Consider the following 19,438-nt stretch of genomic DNA (forward strand, 5'->3'; position numbering starts at 1 on the left):
AAGGATATCCATAACATCATGCCTCATTCTGGTTTTATTCAAACACAAGTTACTTCTTAAATATTACTCAGCCACTGGAAAAGCGATGTTAATAAGACCATCAGAGGAAATTGATCAGAGCATACATATTAGAATTAGCTTTGCTTCCATTTTTCTAGAGGATACAGTACACTTTTGCTTTTAATTCCATGACTGTTTAAAGACAACAGCATCATAAGACAAACCGGGTACATATTTCTAGTGTGGATTGTTCAGGAGTACGAGCTGACACAACCTGTTCCTGGATAACTGCGTTGGTCTTCACTTAATAATGCACAAAGCTAAATGTTCATATATGAGCTACATACTTTAATCTGTTATTTTCAAACACGCTAACAAAAGCACCGTATGAACCTTCCCAGCAGTTTCTATGCATACATTAGATTTTTAACTTGTAACTGACTGTTCAGAATTGCACTCTGGAAAGACCAGAAGGACTTTGTCACTTAATAGTATCTCCCTGTCTCTTAAAGAGGATGTAGAGAAACTATTTGTCAACCTCTACTGTTAAAAACAACCAACCTGGGAAAATCGCTAATGCCATTTGCACTTGTGGGCATTTATTTCAGTCTCTTTAGATCTTTCCTGCGCGTACCCCCAAAGCTGAGAGCAGCCACACGTGGGTGCTGCGCCTTTTTGTACGTGAAAGTGCAGGATCAAACCCACACTGTGAGGAGAGACGGGACCCGCTGCACCGACCCCGGGAGCAAATACGCGCTCCGCTGGCGGAGAAATGGGAGGTGGCAGCCAGGGACATCTGGACGCTGAATTCCAGAACTGGGAGCAGCCCCCTCCGAGATCAAGTGAGTACGATTTTTATCTAGAGAGAACGCAGCCCCTCTCATTCTGGCATCAGTCGCTTACTTTTCAAAGGCTTTTCTGAGTACGTTGTTTCACCCTGATGTTGTTCTTCCCCACATCCTTGAGATCAACCCCTATATCTACATTTTTGTAGTATGCATAACTCACCGGGGCCTATAAAGGCAGCTTCTAGGCGATGCTAAAATATAAAATAACAACAGCAGTTTCTAACTTCTGCAACTCTCATTTAACAAAAATGAAAACAGCTTTGCCTTGGTTATTTATCTTTTTCTCTCTCTAGCAATAATATTTCTGGTAGCTCTTTTGTTACGCAGCCTGCTGAATTAATTCTTTGGAGCTGCAGAGCTACCAGCTGTGTTTTGAGGTGGATGCTGCGCTAATGGCAAAGCAGAGTCAGCAGCCGCGGCGATCTTGAAGACCCTGTTGTATCCTCTGCTGAGTCGTCAAACAGATCCCACCAAAAACCTACTCAGAACTATTTTTTTCTGGCTGACCAACCTACTCAGTTTTGAGTTATCAAAGCAAGATGCGCAGACAGATTTCCATTTTACTACCTGAGTATATTCAGCCGAGAGAAAAAACACGTCTCTGAACTGGGGATCTCTTTCAGAACTTTGGTGTTTTGTTTTTTTGTTTTCCCTTTGGGGAAGGGAGTTTGTAATGAATGAGAAAATATTTGGTTTATAGTTGCACAGGACAACAGTGCAGCTATATCCACACTGACGTTTAAAGGAAAACTGGAAAGGGAAGCACCAACACTGGTTCATAATCAAGTTCTACCTTCTAGAAGTTCTATTATTTTGGTTGATTATTTGATTAATCAAATGAACCTGGATGTTAGCAATAAAAGGGCCCTTTTGTTTATTTAACATAGCTTTTTTTTTTTTTAAGGAAGACAACACATTCTATTTTGGATAGTCCGGTACTTGGGACACTTACTGTTTATAACTATGAACTTTGATTTAATAAAATCATCAAATTTTGATGACTGTAATACAGCGTTCTGCTCAACTAGAGGAAACTTTCCAATGCACTTACCTCCTAGCTGAGTCTGGAACTGCAATAAGGCTGTAAGATCATTGAGCTCTTCTGTGAACACTCGTTAAATACAACATGTAGCTAATTAAATTCAAGACCTACAAATATTTTAAGTTTCAAGAACACCTCTACAAAGTGGAAGAAATCTTCTACTGAAAATATTCCCTGTATGTTCAAACTAACATTAAATCATTCACTTCTCACAGTACATTAAAATCTTTTATACTTCCGATAGTGCTCTGCACTTCCTGGATATTCTTGAAGACATGATTGAATGTGCAACCATCCCCAGTTGAAGTTTTAAAAAACAAGTAAAATTTTCAGCCTCAAGTTTCACACGCTTTAAATCCACCTCCTGAAAATGACAGAGACTTACTTTTAAGGTTAGTTTTTCCATGTAAAAAGGAGTAAACTACTAGCAAAACAAAGGTAAGAAATGCCACTTTTATCAAAACATTTTAGCTCTGCCCTTCTGAAGTCTTTACAAGAGATAAATACAGCTACAATCTATAAGATTGCCACCTTGGTAAGTACTGTACATAGCAGAGGACAGTTACCCAATAACCAGAAAATTTGCTACAAAAATATATTATGTGTTTTGTAACATCCGCAGGTAAACAGCAAAAAAATGCTATTAAAAATGCAGTAAAATGCAGAAAAAACTAGTAGCCTACCATAGGAACCATAATGTTACAATAAAGTGCTGTTTGCCTTTGTTTTTTGCCTGTCAAAGTTTCTCTTATCTAGAATTTTAACTTACTTCTTAAGTCTTATTTTTTTAAAGCCAAATCACCCCTTCTGGGAAAGACCACTGCTAATCTGCTCTGGATTAATTAAACTAAATTCACGGTAAATTAGAGTAAAATGCCCTAAAATGAGCCACTCAAATACAAAGTTTGGTTCTTAAACTTGTCCCACCTAGCATCTGCTCAAAAATCTAAAAATCGCAGCCAGAAAACTACCAAGACGTCCCTCCCCCCCAGGTTGCATACTTATATTAAAAACGCATCTCACCCTTTACTTCAGAACCCCTTTTGCATTTCATGTATTTTCCTCATCAGTCATCACTAGTGAATTAAAAGGAACCGGTATTTACATGGAAAGCTGTTTTCCTAGACAAACATTGGTGCAATTTTTTTTAAAGAGCTGACAAAGTTAATACCGTTTCGGTAGCACACAGACTGGGTTTTATGATTCTTCTGCCTTCCCTACAAGCTGGGATTCTTCCTTAGTCAGTATTTTGCCAAGGACTGCGTCGTAGTAAGGGCTGAAGACCATTTTGTTGTAGTTGACGAGACGAACATACTTGACAGCAATCTCTTCCAGCTCCCTTTGAATAGGGCTTAGTCCTCCCGGAACGGCGGGTAACGATTTCTGGTGACTGGATGCAAGATAATTCTCCAGAAACTTTTGAATTCGAGAATCTGGAAGAATTAGACCAAGGGTTTTGGTTTGTTTTCAAAAGAGACAATCAGAGTGTAACCTCATGTAAGATACAGAAAGCCTGAACACAGTAAATAAGTATTTGAAACAGATTAAGTGAGAAACCATGCAGGACATGCCACCGCCGGTTTTACACAGACAGACGAGGCGTCACTTGGGAACAGAGCGTTCCCGTCCCAGCGTACCTAGCAGCTTGCAGATGGTGTTGTCCGGGTTGGCCACGGCTTGGATTTGTCCTTTGAGCACAGTCTCTCTCTCGGCTGAAAACGGCGTGAAGCCGTGCTGGGAAAGGCAGCTGTTCAGCTCCGCACACACCTTCTCAGCCACGCTGGCCAGGGATTCCTGCAGGTTAAAGGAGCTAGAGAATGCGGAGCAGAGCATTACTGCGCTATTTTAGTTACTCACTTTTTTCCCCCACCTTTTAAAGACAAACTATTCAATTACCGTTGCCTTATGTATCGAATGTAATGGAAGAAGCATAATCTAGATAAAGGCCAGGACTATAAAGAATAATGTATGTTATATATTGAAAAACAAACTTGAGATATAAAACAAGGAGGTAGGACAGCATTAAATATTTCCAGTCTGAACAATCCACGCAAATAAGAGCCGACTTGCCTGCTACCCAGACAGCTCTGACTAAAGCAAAAAAGCATTATCACCCCAGCACGTGTACAGCATCGGTCTCAATCTGCCAGCAGCGTACTGTACCGCTCTCCAAGTCTGCAGGGAGCCTGGCCCAACCTGTGAGCGGGGTTACCTGCTCGCACTCTCGTGTGCCAACCAGGCATCGCAAAAAACATACTCTGAAAAAAGGCGCATGCACGTGTCAGAAAAGAGCAGAGCAAGAAAAGACAGTCCTGAGTCAGCTGGATACAAACTGTCGGCCTGGGCTCATAAAAAGCCCTCATCACTCCCTCTACATGTTCTGCAGTCCACAGCCAGGGAGAGGTTTAAACCGATTATTTACAAGGGTGTAAACAGAACCACACCTGCCCCTGTGTGACGAGGGTTACTCAACACTCACGGGTGATGCATCCCTGCCAGCAGCACCTTCACAATGGTTTTGATTTTCTCAGCAAATCCAGGCACATCAATGAGCGCTGAGCCCGCTGCACTGAACGTGACCAGAAGGACAGTCCCGGTCACCACGAGCTGCTCCAGCTCCACCTGTATTTCCTGAAAGCGGCTTTGGTCCATCAGCACCGTCTGCAAAGAAGGAGGGAGGCAGCACAGAACAGAGTCAGGATGCTGGGCTGCGAAGTGGCGTTGCAATGCTCAGCTGTTCGCCGCAGTGAAGACACAACAAAAACACAGGTAAGAGGAACGCATGCTCAACAGGCAAGTAGCAGGAACAAAACAAAAAGAATCAACTCCTCTGTTCCAACTAAGACAGTTTCAATGCTGAAAAAGAAGAACCTACCAGAAGAGCTACAAGAGTTCTCAATCAAGACATGAATGTTTTAGTATCGTACTTGTTACAAGGCTACAAATCCAAACAGCTTCCATTATGTCCCAGAAACAGAAAGGTAGAACAAGTAAAGAAATAAATTTTGCTGTTAAATACCTACTTCTGGAAAAGGCCTGTTTACGTGATCCCACTTTAGGAGCTTCAGATAGGCCTGGTTTTGTACAGCAGTGGAGCACAAGGCAGAAGCTCCACCAGTGGCGCCGTCATCACTACAGTGGGGAGGCAACATTTTACACCTCAGCTTTACGAGATCGTCTGCTGCTTCTTGCAACCACCTTGTGACAAAGTCTAAAGAATCTGGAAGAGCAAGGGAAAAAAAAAATCTTGTTAAGAAAATTCCTTCTCAAAGTTAGGGTTTTTTCCCACCGCTAATTTCCAAATAATCCCATTAGTTACTATTCCTAACACCCATGATATCAGTCATTGACATGCGTTTCATTTATTGCATTAAGCAGAACATTAAACCAAAACTAAAACCACACAGCTACAGGAAATGGGAGGTGAGATGATGTTGGCTAATTATGCCCTACACGGTATTGAAATGAAACTAAACTCCAGTGTACTAAGCAGAGAACTCTCGTTCCAGCAGATTTTTTCAAACCACACGTTGGGGCACAAGCTGTCGTTTACCACATGAATTCTAGAACTTATAAAAAAGTCTGATATTTTTTCATGATCTATAAGCAAAGACACACAGTTTACTGGGAGGTCAGAGGGGAAGAAAGAAAGGAACAAAGTCATACTTGGCTGTTTCTCAAGAAACTCCTGAAACTTCTTTCTTTCATATTCAGCAGACTGCTGCATTAATTTTGGCCTAATACTACTGACAGCGAAGTTTGCCATATCCATTTTCATTAGGTCTAATACAGAGAAAATTGCTCTAAACAAACAAACAGAAAAAGTTATTCAAGGCTGCAGATGTTTAAGAAGTACCGTTTACAAGATTTATTACAGATTGTCTGAGGAAGGAGCAAAAACATGCATGGGAAACATTAACAGGGCACTTAACAATCTAAGAGCAGGAGACAGAGAGAAAGCTTGAGCGAGCATGTACACGCATGCATGTGCCTCTTCCAAGTAGGAAATAAATCTTGCTTTCCTGTAAAAAAAGCCTCCATGCAATTAACTTTTCTAGCTCCACTGATTGTATTTCCCAGGATGTGCCACATATGTTGAATGCATAAAGAGATATCCAGGTTTCCACGCTTGCACTCTATCTCCGTTGGCAGCCTATAAAGCCAACCCCAGTGGGAAGTGAACAGTCAGATCCAACGGGAAAAAAGAAAAAAAGAAAAAACAACTTAATTTCAAAGCAACCTAATTCCTGCCGGCAATATTTCTGCCAAGTCAATCCTGAACTCTCAAAAGCCTATCAAATTAGAAAACAACAAGGTTAATACGATTTCCTCTTAGCTACTGAGACCTTGAGCTGTTCAAGTGAGAGCACGGTGAGCAGGCAGAAGCTGGCATGCTCTCGGATGTGGTGTGTATAATACACTCCCTTCACAACTGAAAGGTTTTTATACAGGCAGGGGACGGGGGGCAAAGAGAGCTGAAACTGGGGAAAAACAAAGAACTGGTTGGAGAACATAACACCTTTTTCATATGCTCCTGCTTGCTTTTTTCCCCCTTCTGCTGTTTGTATTAAATTTTGATACAAGCTGACCATTCACCTGGTATCTTCAGGCTTTTGTGCATTTGGCGTCTGAGCAAATGTCATTCAGCGACATGCAGGGGCCAGACAAATACTCCAGTTCACCAGAACAAAGGTGATCCTTGTTAAAGATTTCTGGAGCATCTCTCCCCTCCACATCCACAACTACATCCCTTTCCCATCACTCTTTTTTTTTTTCTATAAAGATTTGCAGGTTGCCCTGTTGGAAAACCCTGACACATCTACAATTATTTAAGGGACTCTTAACACGACTAATAAATATAATTTCAGTACCTGAAGAGAGGAACTACTTCATGAATATCTTTCAGTTTCTTAATTTCTTCATCTCGAGCTGGAGCACAGAGCATCCCCATCATCCCAATAACAAATTCGACCAACTTAGAAATGTCAAGGGCCCCATTCTCTGCCTCCTGTTTTATCAAATCCAGATCAAGAACTTCTGTAATCTGGCTTCTCAGCCTAGTATGACCAGGCAACAAGAAAGACAGGAGAGTCTGAAATGGAAAGGTTTTAACGGTACATTAGTTGTATGTATCAAAGACTACAAGGATCAAACTAGTTACTGAACCACTTTTTATTTCAACTAATCGCCATTTACAAGTGGAATTTTGTTTTCTTTTTTCTTCCTTTTTTTTTTTTAAACCAACCAACCATTTACCACCTCCAAATGTTTCACCTCATTCTGTATGATACTGAAGTTACTACCTATAGTACAGATCATACTTCAGACTCCCATGCTTGGCTCTGTCAGCCCAGTGTCAGGGCCTCTCATTGACTCCATAACTAATACCACTGTCATAACATGAAGGAAGCCTGGAATTATGAAACTAGTATTACTTACCTTTTATTTGTCTTACTTGGTTTTGCATTTGTTTCTACATTCAAATTTCTCCTCTGGCATTACACAACTTATATTTGTTCCCAGGCAATGGTACAGTAGTGAAAAATATCAAGAAAGCCCTTTATGAACAGCCCAACTTCAGCCACTTTTGGTCATTCATATCAATGTAGCTACTCAAAGTCAATAACGTACCTTGGTATCACATCATCTTACCTCTTTAATTTCTCCCAATAGTTTAATTGCATGGTCATATGTTGGTGGATCTTCCTTTAGCTGAGCTTCCAGACAATCCCAGAAAGCTTTATGCACAATATCTCTTACTTTTTTTTCTAAACTGCGGGTAAATATGACCAGTTAAAAAGAACAATATTTGCATCTCCACCACCTTACAAAGATAACCTGCAGCTCCTGAAGAACAGCATGTAATAATATAATGTAACAATGAATTTATGACGATTAACAGAAAAGAAATCTGTCATTTTAAATTACTCAGAAAAGCAAGAAAAACTGGACACAAGACTTGGAGTGGCTTATGTTCTAATAAAGGGTTGCCCACAAGCAAAGGCAGCTACAAATTAAAATCCTTCAAAGTACCTGACATATGCTACATCCAATGTAAACAACTGGAAGGAAAAAAAAAAAAAATCACAAAAATTCCAGCTTGTCTTTAGAAGACCGGTATTCATGTTCCTTTCAAAAGCCTGACTAAGTAAATGCAATTTTACCCAGTAAAATTCATTAAGTAAAGCTAACAGAAATTAAGTAACTTCCCCGACACAAAAGCTTCAGCACTTCAACGCATAAATACTGCAACTACTCTGAGACTAAGGCCCAGTTCAGTTTGTGTAAAAAAGAAATGAATTCCACTGCCTCAGTATCAATCCCTAATTCCAAACACTTCAGTTACTCTTCTTCAGCAGGCAGCTCCTGTTCACCGCAGGAAGAAATAACGTACAGGCACGTACCCCAGGATGAAGGACTGCTCTTTCTTTTCTAGGTGGTAAATAACAGCAGCCAAACCCCTCACTAAAGCCAGATCCAGGGATCTGGTACCAAGGCAGGCCTGGCCCATCGCAAAGCCCAGGCACTCGGGAGCAGGGTGACCTCTGCAATAAATGTGTTTCTGTGATCAGTGAAACGATGCAAATCAGCCACTCTGGTGAACAATGACAGCTGCTGCTCAGCATCATCAGTGAGCAAAAGCATCCAGCTTTCCAAAGCACGGGATAGCTCTCCAGCTCTTTCTCTTCTTTTTTTAAATTTTTTTTTAAGAGGATAGGGAAAGAAGAATTTAAAAAAAAAAAAAAAAAAAAAAAAAGAGGATATGCTAAAATCCTTCTTCCATGACAAATGCTGAGTTCAATTTCATAGCGCTGAGGCACACCAGAAAAGTTATCCACCATCACAGCACATAGTCACTTGAGAAGCTCAACGTGAATAGAAGAGCACTTTCTTAACTGCGAGACTTTAGATGAAGCACTTATTCACAGCCATCAACTGCCGAGCAGAAAACACCTGATGCAAGTTCCCCCAAAAGACGCTGGGACAGAGAAGGTAATGCAGAAGGGGGAGAACAAGCTCAGCACATCTCAGGGGTACTTCCCATACGCTCGCTTTCAGAGACAGCATTTGTGCAGGTCGGAGACAGGTCCCAGTTCACGGGGCCACCTGTGAGCTGCACACACCCTGCAGGTTAAGGCAACACGGGTGGGCTGGACCACACTCCCTGGGTCTGCCTAACAGACTTGACGCACTGACAGACTACGCTGACAAGACAGATCAAATAATTGTTTGAGTTGTTCCAACTCGGGACATTCTACGATTCCATGATATACCAGCCTTGATGGACACCAGAGGTGTCTATTGTCATATGCTAGCTCAGTTAAATGTTGTTTGTCCTCAGTGTTTAAAGATGCACAAATCCATTTCCTACCAACTCGGAGGCTGAGACAAGTGAACAAAGTACAGCAGAGACCCTCACCCACTCCACTAAACCCCTGCGCAAAGGCAACTCCTGCTGGGACCACAAGGTATTCAATAGCACCAGCGCATTTTCTTTAGTTATTGTTATTTAGCAGTCCACAGCCACTAGTAAAACACCAGTGGTTTAATACGCTGGTGTCAGAGCTGGAAAGACAGCAACAGTGCAAGTGGGAAGGGGAAATGAGACTGTTCCCATTACAGTCTTTTCCGTCAGGAACATTTCCAGTTCCAAGCAACATCCTCTCATTACTAATGCTAATGGGAACCACCATCTCTGTGTTTTGGGGGAGATGGGCATCAGAGCTTTTGCCTCCGTATGACCAGTTTCCATAGAGGACAAGCAATGCCAGCCTTCTAAGAGCCACCTGTAGCATATTCTCCTGCAGCACCCATGCAGGTAATGTGCTCCGAGGTCTCTCAAACACAGACGCACACACACGCAACTGTGATTCCAATGTGGACAAAGTTCCTTCCATGAAATATACACTCACTTTCAGAAATCACCCCAGGAAACACATCAACAGCCACATCTCCCTGGGTGCGAAAGAAAAAGGAGCAGCAGACGAAGCATCTGGACTAGGACTGGGTCAAATATGCTGGACAATACGTGACCAGACGTCAAGGCTTCTGTTCTCCCTCTCAGCAGGGGATAGAACTACTGTAGCTCAGACAGAGAAGGAAAGACTTCAAACTTAAAAGGAGCAAGGACTAACCTAATAAAACATAGGAATCTCTTCCCAAAAAATCCCTGGAGAAACAGACAGGAAAAGATAAAATGATCAGAGTTTCACCTTCCTCCCATAGGCAGAGAAAGCCTAAAAGACGCTAAGAGCACCACCTGCATCTGCAGCTAGAGTTGGGTATACAGAAAACAGCAGTCTCTGCCTCCTAGAACAAGGGGACACCGACGGAAACCACACCGCACTGGGATGCGCTCCACAAGGTTCACCTTTCAGGCGCACACATTTCTGGGGAAGCAGAACTGCACGTGCACCCCCTTCTTCTTATGTTCTTTCCTACCTCCTGCCAGGCACCGCCAGACAAGATACCAGCCAGAGCCTTTACCTGATCCACTAGAGCTGTTCTGCAGTTCTACAAATGCAGATTTTATTTATAAATGTATTTGGTAACAATCTTACCTGTGTTCTGGTAATTCAGCTGGTTTTATCTGGAAGTCTCCATTAACAACAATTTCATGTGCCAATGCCATGTTGGTTACTCCCTTGGCTGTTTCCATGAGCTCTTCTATTGACACAGGCCGAGGAGGACTGGCTGTAACACAAATTAAACCATCAGACTTATCTATAAAAGCCTGTGGAAAAGAAGTCTGCTAATACTTTTGGATCCTTTCCATGTTGACAGCACAGAAGGCCAAAAGACAGTATCATTTGAAGATTCTTCTCCTTTTCTTCCCTTCCTTTCCCAGCTGGTGGATGACACAGGTTTGGAGTATTACAGAAGACAAAGGAGGGAACCCCAGTTGATATTCTGGGCTCAATCTGTCAATTGCTTCCAAGTTCTATCAAGCTCTTTTAAAAAACAATACCAAAAAAAGCCCCACACCCAAAGCCCCACTTCTTTAGAACTGCTTAATAGCATCTTAGCATCTTTCTCCATACTGTAGGAAGAAATAATCAAAAATACTGATGTTTTCACTGTGCTGTTTCCCCAATTATCGTGCAGATGTTGCCATTTCAATTTTATATTTTTCAAGGAAGCAACTTCATCTCTAAAGCAGTCGGCAAACAAACCACCATTAACATTAAGCAGTAACACACTAGTAGCTAATTATTCTCACTACTTCCAGTGCAACTGGGACTTCTCCAAACTCTCTTTTTTTCCCCAGAGGCCACTGTCCAAGCAATGAAGGATGTCAAAACTAGTCCCAGCACCAGCGCCTAAGACCTCCTCCTCTGGCAGGCATTTGGGACTGATTAGGATGGGCAAGAAGCTTCAAATTGGGCCCTGGAGCATACAAGTGAGTAGGAGGAAGTGCCAAACCTGAAAAAACATGCCAGTTTTCATTAGGTCAGGAGACAGAGGTAGAGAGTGACTGTAGAAACCTAGACTAGGGACAGTTTCAGAAAACTTTTATTTGCTTCCTGGATGCACTGGGAATTAGGGCTCCTAATTGTTCTGGCCTGCAATAACATCCTCCTGGGATGCTACAGGTATGGCTGTGGTGCAGGAAGCGTCACAGCCCTAAAAACAAGTCAACATGAAGGCAGAGAAGGTGCCAACGGCACTGGCCATGCTGGTTAGGGCAGCAATCCCATCCCCACTGAAGCCAATTGAAACCTGTTGCCACTGATTCTTCGTGGTAAAAATTCCCCCTGGCTGCACCTTGCAATGCCCTGCCAAAAGTTAGAAAGAACACCTCAGCTCTTCCCTGGTCCAGGTACTTGAGAAAAAGGAGAAGGTGAGATCATTATTGTCCTCAGGTGAGGCAGACAAGGATGGTAAGGTTCATCTCGGCTCCTCCTGAAAACATCTAGTGGAGAGGAAAGTGGAGAAACTGCCCTAATGGCCTGATTCCTCTCTGTGGTTCATTCACTTCAACTACCGCGCAGGCATAGGAGCAACATACTAATGCCCAAAATGAAAGAAAACAACCAGGGATCTTCATAGGCTGGGTTCACTGAGATATGTTTTAGGGAAACTATCATGACTGCCTCATTTGATAATCCAGTTTGACTGGACTTAAGCTAGTAACATAGAAAAGGTCCTTTAAAAGTAACTGTCCATCACTTGACTGCATTCAGAGATGTCCCAAGTATATGCAGCATGGTTCCAATGTGCTAATTTTTCATTAATATCTTGCTTTTTTCGTGCAGCCCTGCTAAATCCTTATTTCCTTTCTGCTTGGAACTGAATCCTGCCTAGTGATTCTGGGAACACAGCAAGGATTGATATTCTGAGAAGAACTAGCAGCTGAATGAGAGTTCTCTTGTCCGACTGCCAAATGACTTCACCCCAGCAGTGGATGCACTAAAAGCTCAGACTCTTTCATTTACCAAAGAATGCTCTTAAATCATGTTCCTTCATTCTCATATTGTGTCTGGTCCCTTACAAAAGGGGAGGGCTTGAGACCAACAGTTTCTTTGTGGTAAATGCAGTGCAAGACCGTGCTATGCATTTTACTTTCAGGTGTTTGTATCCTCTCTCCATACATACACCGCATTTCCTACCAGGCAACTAGCAAGACGTAAGAACACCTCTGTGTAATGTGACACTAAGCAAAACACTAAACCTCAAGTAATAGCGAACACTATTGAAAAATAAAAAGAATACAACAAATAAATAGTTACATGCTCAGACAGTCTCTACAGAAATTTGGAACTAGTTATCTGAGCAGTTCTGCCCCTTTGTATTGAACCCCTGGTGGTAACCATATTGCACCCAGCTCCTCACGTTAAAAGCACAAGCACAAAGAAGAATATGCCCCGGGAATAAACTCTAAAATATGCAGTCCTGCTTGACACTAGAAGTAGTATCATGATTAAATATACGACTTTCCGTCTGTAATGGGAGGGGGGTGACAGGACATCACTTTGTTGATAACAGCCGTCCTTGCCCTGCCGCAGAAACAGAGGCTGCAAAAGTCCAGAAGGTTCAGCTGATAATGGGAACGGCAGCAACATTTTCACTAGAACATGCTGGAGTTAGTGCTTCTCTCTTCTGTGAGCGCAGACACACAAAGGTATCTAAGATAAACGTGTCTCGGAGCAACGTGGTTATTGTGAACAATTAAATACTAAAAACGGGGAGAAAGGTGTTACAGTTTCAAAGCAAATGATCAGGAGTCGCACAATATTTAGCCGCAAAACACTCAAACTTGCATAGAATGCTATAAAACACCATGATTGTCCCCAGGAAAAAAAAATACACTTTTTTTCTTTTTTAATTGAATAAAGCAGTTTTGCTTACACTTGGGTGTATCATCTCTGTGTGACCCTGGAGCACTCTGCCGTATTCTTTTTCTGACAGACCGATCTGGGTTGTCCAAGCTCTCCTCTTGACCATCCTCCACACCACTCAACTTTTCTTCACTTGAATGCGGCTTGTCAGGATTCTGAGACATTTTCAGTTGGTTCTTTTCAGAAAAAAAAAAAAAAAAAAAAAAGGAAATGAATAAGCATTTTCTGGCATGGCTGAGTAGGAAAACATCACCAGGAGTTCTCCTGATTGAGAAAAAAAAATAAGAATAAAAGGAATCTTATGAGGAATTGTATGATGTCATTCCCATAATGGTCGGAGACTTGGACTCAGTGACTCACTTCCCACCTTACACAAAACGGGATGCTTTCAACACAGCTGCCATTGACTTAATCTGCATTCCTAGTAAGCTCTCAAAAATCGGAAACTGTTCCTTCACCATAATGCATACAGAGGAGAAAAAAATATATATTTAATTTTCCTTCTTAGCATTGCTTATGAGAGAGCAGTAAAAGCACCTTCAGAATGGTATCGCAAATACGTTTTACAAAAAGATTATACCAAATGAGACATTTCACTGCTACATAGTGATAAAGCTTTCTGAACATAACATACCCCTGAACTACGATCTGCCCCAACAGCTCAGAACTTAAAAGTTTTCACTTGAAGCCATTTGAATGCATTAAGAAGCAGGAAAAAGAAACTAGAGATAACACAAAATTCTACTCCCATATTTACATTCCATGCAAGAGTCACGGTTTATGCATAAAATATCAAGATTATTTAAAAAACAAAACAACATTAAGACAGTAAAGAACATAGTTATAGTATTTAAAATATTAGTTTATTAAACATTAGCTATTAAATAATGTTTATATTACATCACTGATACCTGCAGTGTACCCAAAGTTACACTGAAAAAGTGACCATTAGAAAAGCATGTCTCACCATTATCTTCACACATCACATACTCAGATTTCCCTTTGAAGAATGTAATTTGTACAGTTTACCATTAAAAACCCGCTATAATACAAGAAGCTACTGTTCAGACCTCAATTTTAATAAAATCTATTAGAGAGCATGCGATCTCTCTAACTCATTAAATAACTTGGATGTTCTGTGAAGTGGGAAGTGAGGAAGAGCCTGCCTTTCAAAAACAAACAAATGAACAAAAAAAGAAAGCTCCTGGAAAAACAAACAAACAAAACCCACAACAAACAAAGCAAACCTTCCTCTTCCACTTAGTATCCCACCATCCTCTCTTTGAAAATTTGAAAGAAACAAGCTCTCAGCAAGATACGCAGCCTCCAGAGACACCTCACAGCTACTAGGAAAAAGCACTTGCAGTGTCAAAGACTACACTCAAGAGGCTGCAGCAACAGTGATAAGGATAAAACACAGCACTGAGACTTTTTAATTTTCATACAACAGCTGTAATAACTAACCCTACTCCATCAGTGCTTAAATCGATTATGCCGATGTGATTCTACAGGACAGCTGGAAAGCTCAGTGCATGTAAGAAATGGGTTTGTTCAACGATGACTCAGGATCATCATCTTTGCTAGATGCACAAGATAACAACACGCAACACTTGTCCACAGCGCTTTCTGATTTCTATTCTAGAAAAGAAGACAAGGCATAAAAAGCATGGGATAAATTACAGAGGAAACCCAAAATGTCAATACGGGTACTGTTAGACCCATGTGTCAGCCCCCACCTCCAGCTGGAACACTGTCACTGATGTCCCTGCTCCAAAGGCACAACCAGCTCCCCCTTCACATACACCGACAACCCCAGCTGGGACAAGAAACGGGTGGTCAGCGCAGAGCTGGGGTTATATTGCCACCCTTTTATTACAGCTAAGGCAGAGCCAGCCCCCAGCTTGGTGTAACACAAGGTATCCAGCCCAGCACCCAAGTGTGGGGAACCACTGGTGGGAAACAGGAGAAGCGGATCTCTGGTCTAGCAGATAAAAGTCTGTTAGTGCAAACACTCTCACAGCAAGGAGGCAAGTAGCACTGTTAATGAAGAAGCAGTTAACAGAGAAGATCATCGGAACAGTTGCAGTCAAAAAAATAAGGACTGGTTAAACAGAGGAGGGAAACATGTTGTTCAATTTGGCTAGGAAAAAAACATTATCATAAAGGCTTCCACATTCATTCAACCAGAATGTTGTTCTCCCTGTCCATTCTCTTCCACAGAGCACCCTCCTGAAGTCAGAATCTGCAGCACAAAGATGACGCAACCAAGACACACTCAGGTCTTTAATGCACATGCCTTGCAATCTCTCACCGCACTTCATCCTCACTACCTTTAAAAAAGCAGAGAAACATTACAATGTACCTTACACAGAGGAAATGGAGGTGTGAGCTGAGTTGCCTGGGGGCTCACAGAAGATATTATAATAAGATATAATAAATGACAGGGTGAAGACGATAATCAGTCTCATGATTACTATCCCAAGCTTTGCCCACCACGCAGATTACATCCTAAAGCAGCGCTTTCCATAAAATGGCAGAGCAAGAGCTACACTCTCAAAACAAACTATTTCGTTTAAATACCGTTTGTTAAAAACAAAAAAAGAAAGTCCTATTTCAGCTGTGGAAAGCTGATAGAAGAACTCTCGGGCCATTCTACCAAATGACTGTTCAGCAGATGAGGTAAACAGGCATCCTTGTCGCTTTATTTGTTTGGTTTGCAATAGTCTACTCTTTTCTGCCGGATTACTGCTATTATTTGCCGGGATACATCTAGAACAAATCCTCTTTCCACTGGGTAAATAAGCTTGACAATACCTCTTCCAAAAGTGTGATCGTCATCTTGCCTTTCACAGAAACAATTCTGACTCTTAATAGAACAAAATCTACTTCTTGGCGCTTTCCTTCAATTTACTTTCAATAACAACAGAAGCGCAAGAGAAAAACCCAACAAATTAAAATTCAAACAAAATATTTTCCACAGGTTCTTTTTCACCAAAGGTCCTCGAATCATCTGACGCACACCAGCATTAAATAAACTCCACTGTGTGTCTGTGGAGTACGCACAGGACTGAAGCAGCTCCTCCTAACTCCAGCATCGCCACTGCTCTGGATGAGGAGACTGGACAGGTGCCCTGACCTGCAGGCCAAACGCAGCAGCCCTGAGAGCCGCTGTTCTTCCAGGCATCGCCTGCTGGAGTGCGAGTTCTGAATTACAGCTGTCCCTGCGCAGTGTGAGTCACTGGGCTGTGGTGCCAAGCTGGTTTTCAGGGTACCGAGGAGCTGTCTGTGGAGAAGAACCGGGCAGGAGAGATGCTGGGGAGCTCCCAACACTCTCTCCTCTGCTCACCTGCCACATCAAAACCCGTTTTGCCTCATAACCCAGTAAAAGGCAAGATGCACCTCAGCTCAGTGTGGTGATGCTACAGCCTGTCCTCTGTCCCTCCTCCGTGTAAAAAGGGCCACTTGTGAATTCCTGCTGCTCTCCCCACCTACAACCTGCTCTGTGTGAGGCCCTGGTGCATCAGTGGGAGATACAAGAAGAGACCACACAAGGTACCAGAACAAAAACACCACACCAGGCAGCAGCAATGTTGCCATTCACAGAATCACAGAATGTCAGGGATTGGAAGTGACCTCAAAAGATCATCCACTGCAATCCCCCCGCCGGAGCAGGAACACCCAGATGAGGTTACGCAGGAAGGTGTCCAGGTGGGTTTGAATGTCTGCAGAGAAGGAGACTCCACAACCTCCCTGGGCAGTTCCAGTGTCTGTCACCCTCACTGAGAAGAAGTTTCTTCTCACATTTAATTGGAACCTCTTGTGTTCCAGCTTGAACCCATTACCCCTTGTCCTATCATCAGTTGTCACCGAGAAGAGCCTGGCTCCATCCTCGTGACACTCACCCTTTACATATTTATAAACATTAATGAGTCACCCCTCAGTCTCCTCCAAGCTGAAGAGCCCCAGCTCCTCAGCCTTTCCTCATAAGGGAGATGCTCCACTCCCTTCAGCATCTTCATTGCCCTGCGCTGGACTCTCTCCAGCAGTTCCCTGTCCTTCCTGAACTGAGGGGCCCAGAACTGGACACAATATTCCAGATGCGGCCTCACCAGGGCAGAGCAGAGGGGCAGAAGAACCTCTCTCGACCTCCTCAACCCCCTCGCCCTCCCCAGCGCAGCACCGGTTCCCCCGCGATCCTTCCACGGGGGTTCGGGAGTCCCAGGGCGCTCCCTCTGCGCTGCCCAGCCGGGCCACAGAGGCCCATCCACGGGCCCCACAGAAAACCAGCGCGGCCGGGGCGGGGACGATTTTCCAGACGCCAAACGGGCGAAGCGCGGAGAGTCTCAGAGCCTCCCTCGGCCAGCACTCCCCCCGCAGCCCTCCCCGGCAAACGGCCCCTCAGGCGGGCCTGCCCGCGCCCCACAAACGCCCCCCTCCCGGGGGCCGCGCCGGTTCCCGCTCCCCGCCGCCCCAGCCCCACCAGAGGCCTCGCAGCCCCGCACCTCCAGCCGCCTCGCTGGGCCGCGCCGCCGCCTTACCGCCTTACCGCCGCCCGGAGACGGAGCCGCGGCCACCGGCTCTAACGGAGCGGCCGCCCAGCCCCGGCCGGCGTGCGAGGCTGGGCCGCAGGCGCAGCCCCGCGGAGGGGCGGAACCGCCCCTCCGCGGGGCTGCGCCTGCGGCCCAGCCTCGCACGCCGGCCCCCGGGCTCTTACAGCGCTGCCCCGGTGTAACGGATCCTCAGCGGGTTTGCCTCTGTGTAACTGAGCGACGGGCGGCTCCCTCCAACACCGCACCCCAAAGCCTCCCCCCGGACTCTAACACAGATAAATAGGTGCGTGCAGCCACAGATGAAAATTCACCCAAAGGAAAGCGCTGTTCCAGGCCGGGAGCGACCAGGGGAAGAAGCCGCAGCTTTTCCTTTCTGTGTTTATTCGCCTCATGCGGCTCGCAGTGCGAGCACCACGGTGTCACCCAGTAATACATTGTCCTGCTGCACACCGGGTCATCATCTCACTTGCAGAGAAAGTGCTCCGGAGAAGCGATAACCCAGCGGCAACAGACACCGTTAGACACTGAAGAGTGATGCATTAGAGAGTAGCATCTCAAGTTCAACTTCAATCTCTTAGATGAGCTGTACAACACCCAACCAAAGGCCACGCCAGCCCTGCCTTGTACCCACCCGTGAACCTTCCCGGCATCTCTCCTGCCCGGTTCTTCTCCGCAGACAGCATCTCGGTACCCTGAAAACCAGCTTGGCACCACAGCCCAGTGACTCACACTGCGCAGAGACAGCTGTAATTCAGAACTCGCACTCCAGCAGGCGATGCCCATGGGCAGGAACTAATTTTCGAGATGGAAATCGCATCCTCGTACAGTGAGATCAGCCCAGGCAGCACACAGAATCAGGAGTCAGAAAAGGGATATACTTCTGGCAAGGAGGCAAGCGATGCAACACCACAAGTAACTTAAGAAAAATTTAAGAAATTCTTAAGAATTCTTAAGAAATTCTGAGAAGAAACTGCCCTTCCACCCCCACGTTTTAACGCACTTTTTTTTCTGAGGAAGTGCATTTATAATCAAAAGCTTTCAGGTAAAACCGAGAACTAAAAAGAAATCACTGCTAAAAAGGTTTACACTTCCCCACTGCTATTAGTTTTCAAGAACTGATTATCTTTTAGAAGTCTTTTCTAACTGACTAGAATAAGCCTCTTACACATTTGCCCTCCCTCCCCCATCACAACACAGTAATACATTGTCCTGCTGCACACCGGGTCATCATCTCACTTGCAGAGAAAGTGCTCTGGAGAAGCGATAAACCAGCGGCAACAGACACCACTAGAGACTGAAGAGTGATACATTACAGAGTAGTGTCTCAAATAGGATTTGTTTTTAGAAACAGCTCACCACATGGGTTTGTAATAGATATTACTACTTTGTTTTCATGATTAAATGACATTTGATCCCATTTAAACTATTTTTTCACCCCCAAATAAAAGAGAACGGAGGTCTATGGACACCGCACATGGAACAAAATTTGTGATTGCTTGCAACAGTAACTCTAACAAAGTTTTGCTGGCATCATCCCAAAGATGAGTCCACAAGACTCAAAATCAGATCTCTGATCATGCTGTGTATTTTCCTGCTTGCAATTGCCAGTGTTGCACAGCTTGGGATTTCCACTGTAGACTAGACACAGATAAAGCATAC

General features: G+C 43.8%; 2 protein-coding genes across 2 annotated transcripts in view; both read right to left on the reverse strand.

Moving 5' to 3' along the window:
• On the reverse strand, window positions 1-13,393 carry TCP11L1 (t-complex 11 like 1). Its single transcript, XM_065635052.1, has 9 exons — window positions 13,240-13,393; window positions 10,452-10,584; window positions 7,543-7,663; window positions 6,762-6,982; window positions 5,557-5,693; window positions 4,914-5,110; window positions 4,370-4,551; window positions 3,528-3,700; window positions 1-3,323 (listed from the first exon to the last, which is right to left on the reverse strand). The coding sequence occupies exons 1-9, from the start codon at window positions 13,391-13,393 to the stop codon at window positions 3,088-3,090; spliced, it is 1,554 nt and encodes a 517-aa protein (XP_065491124.1). The 3' UTR covers window positions 1-3,087.
• Window positions 13,321-19,438, reverse strand: part of DEPDC7 (DEP domain containing 7) — a 15,798-nt gene continuing 9,680 nt past the window's right edge. Inside the window, exon 10 of the mRNA XM_065635051.1 lies at window positions 13,321-13,405. Within this exon, the coding sequence (XP_065491123.1) occupies window positions 13,377-13,405 (29 nt within the window). The 3' untranslated portion in view covers window positions 13,321-13,376. The remainder of the gene's footprint in view (window positions 13,406-19,438) is intronic.

The sequence above is a fragment of the Caloenas nicobarica genome, chromosome 5 (genome assembly GCF_036013445.1).
Source record: "Caloenas nicobarica isolate bCalNic1 chromosome 5, bCalNic1.hap1, whole genome shotgun sequence".
NCBI lineage: Eukaryota > Metazoa > Chordata > Aves > Columbiformes > Columbidae > Caloenas > Caloenas nicobarica.

What these genes read in the sequence shown, in the direction of transcription:
- TCP11L1 (XM_065635052.1), bottom strand. Translation starts at nt 13,393, where the DNA reads ATGTCTCAGAATCCTGACAAGCCGCATTCAAGTGAAGAAAAGTTGAGT. An exon ending in CTGGCAGGGATGCATCACCC is followed by an intron (nt 3,701 to 4,369) that starts GTGAGTGTTGAG and finishes CGCATTCTCTAG; the next exon opens with CTCCTTTAACCTGCAGGAAT. An exon ending in CACCATCTGCAAGCTGCTAG is followed by an intron (nt 3,324 to 3,527) that starts GTACGCTGGGAC and finishes TAATTCTTCCAG; the next exon opens with ATTCTCGAATTCAAAAGTTT.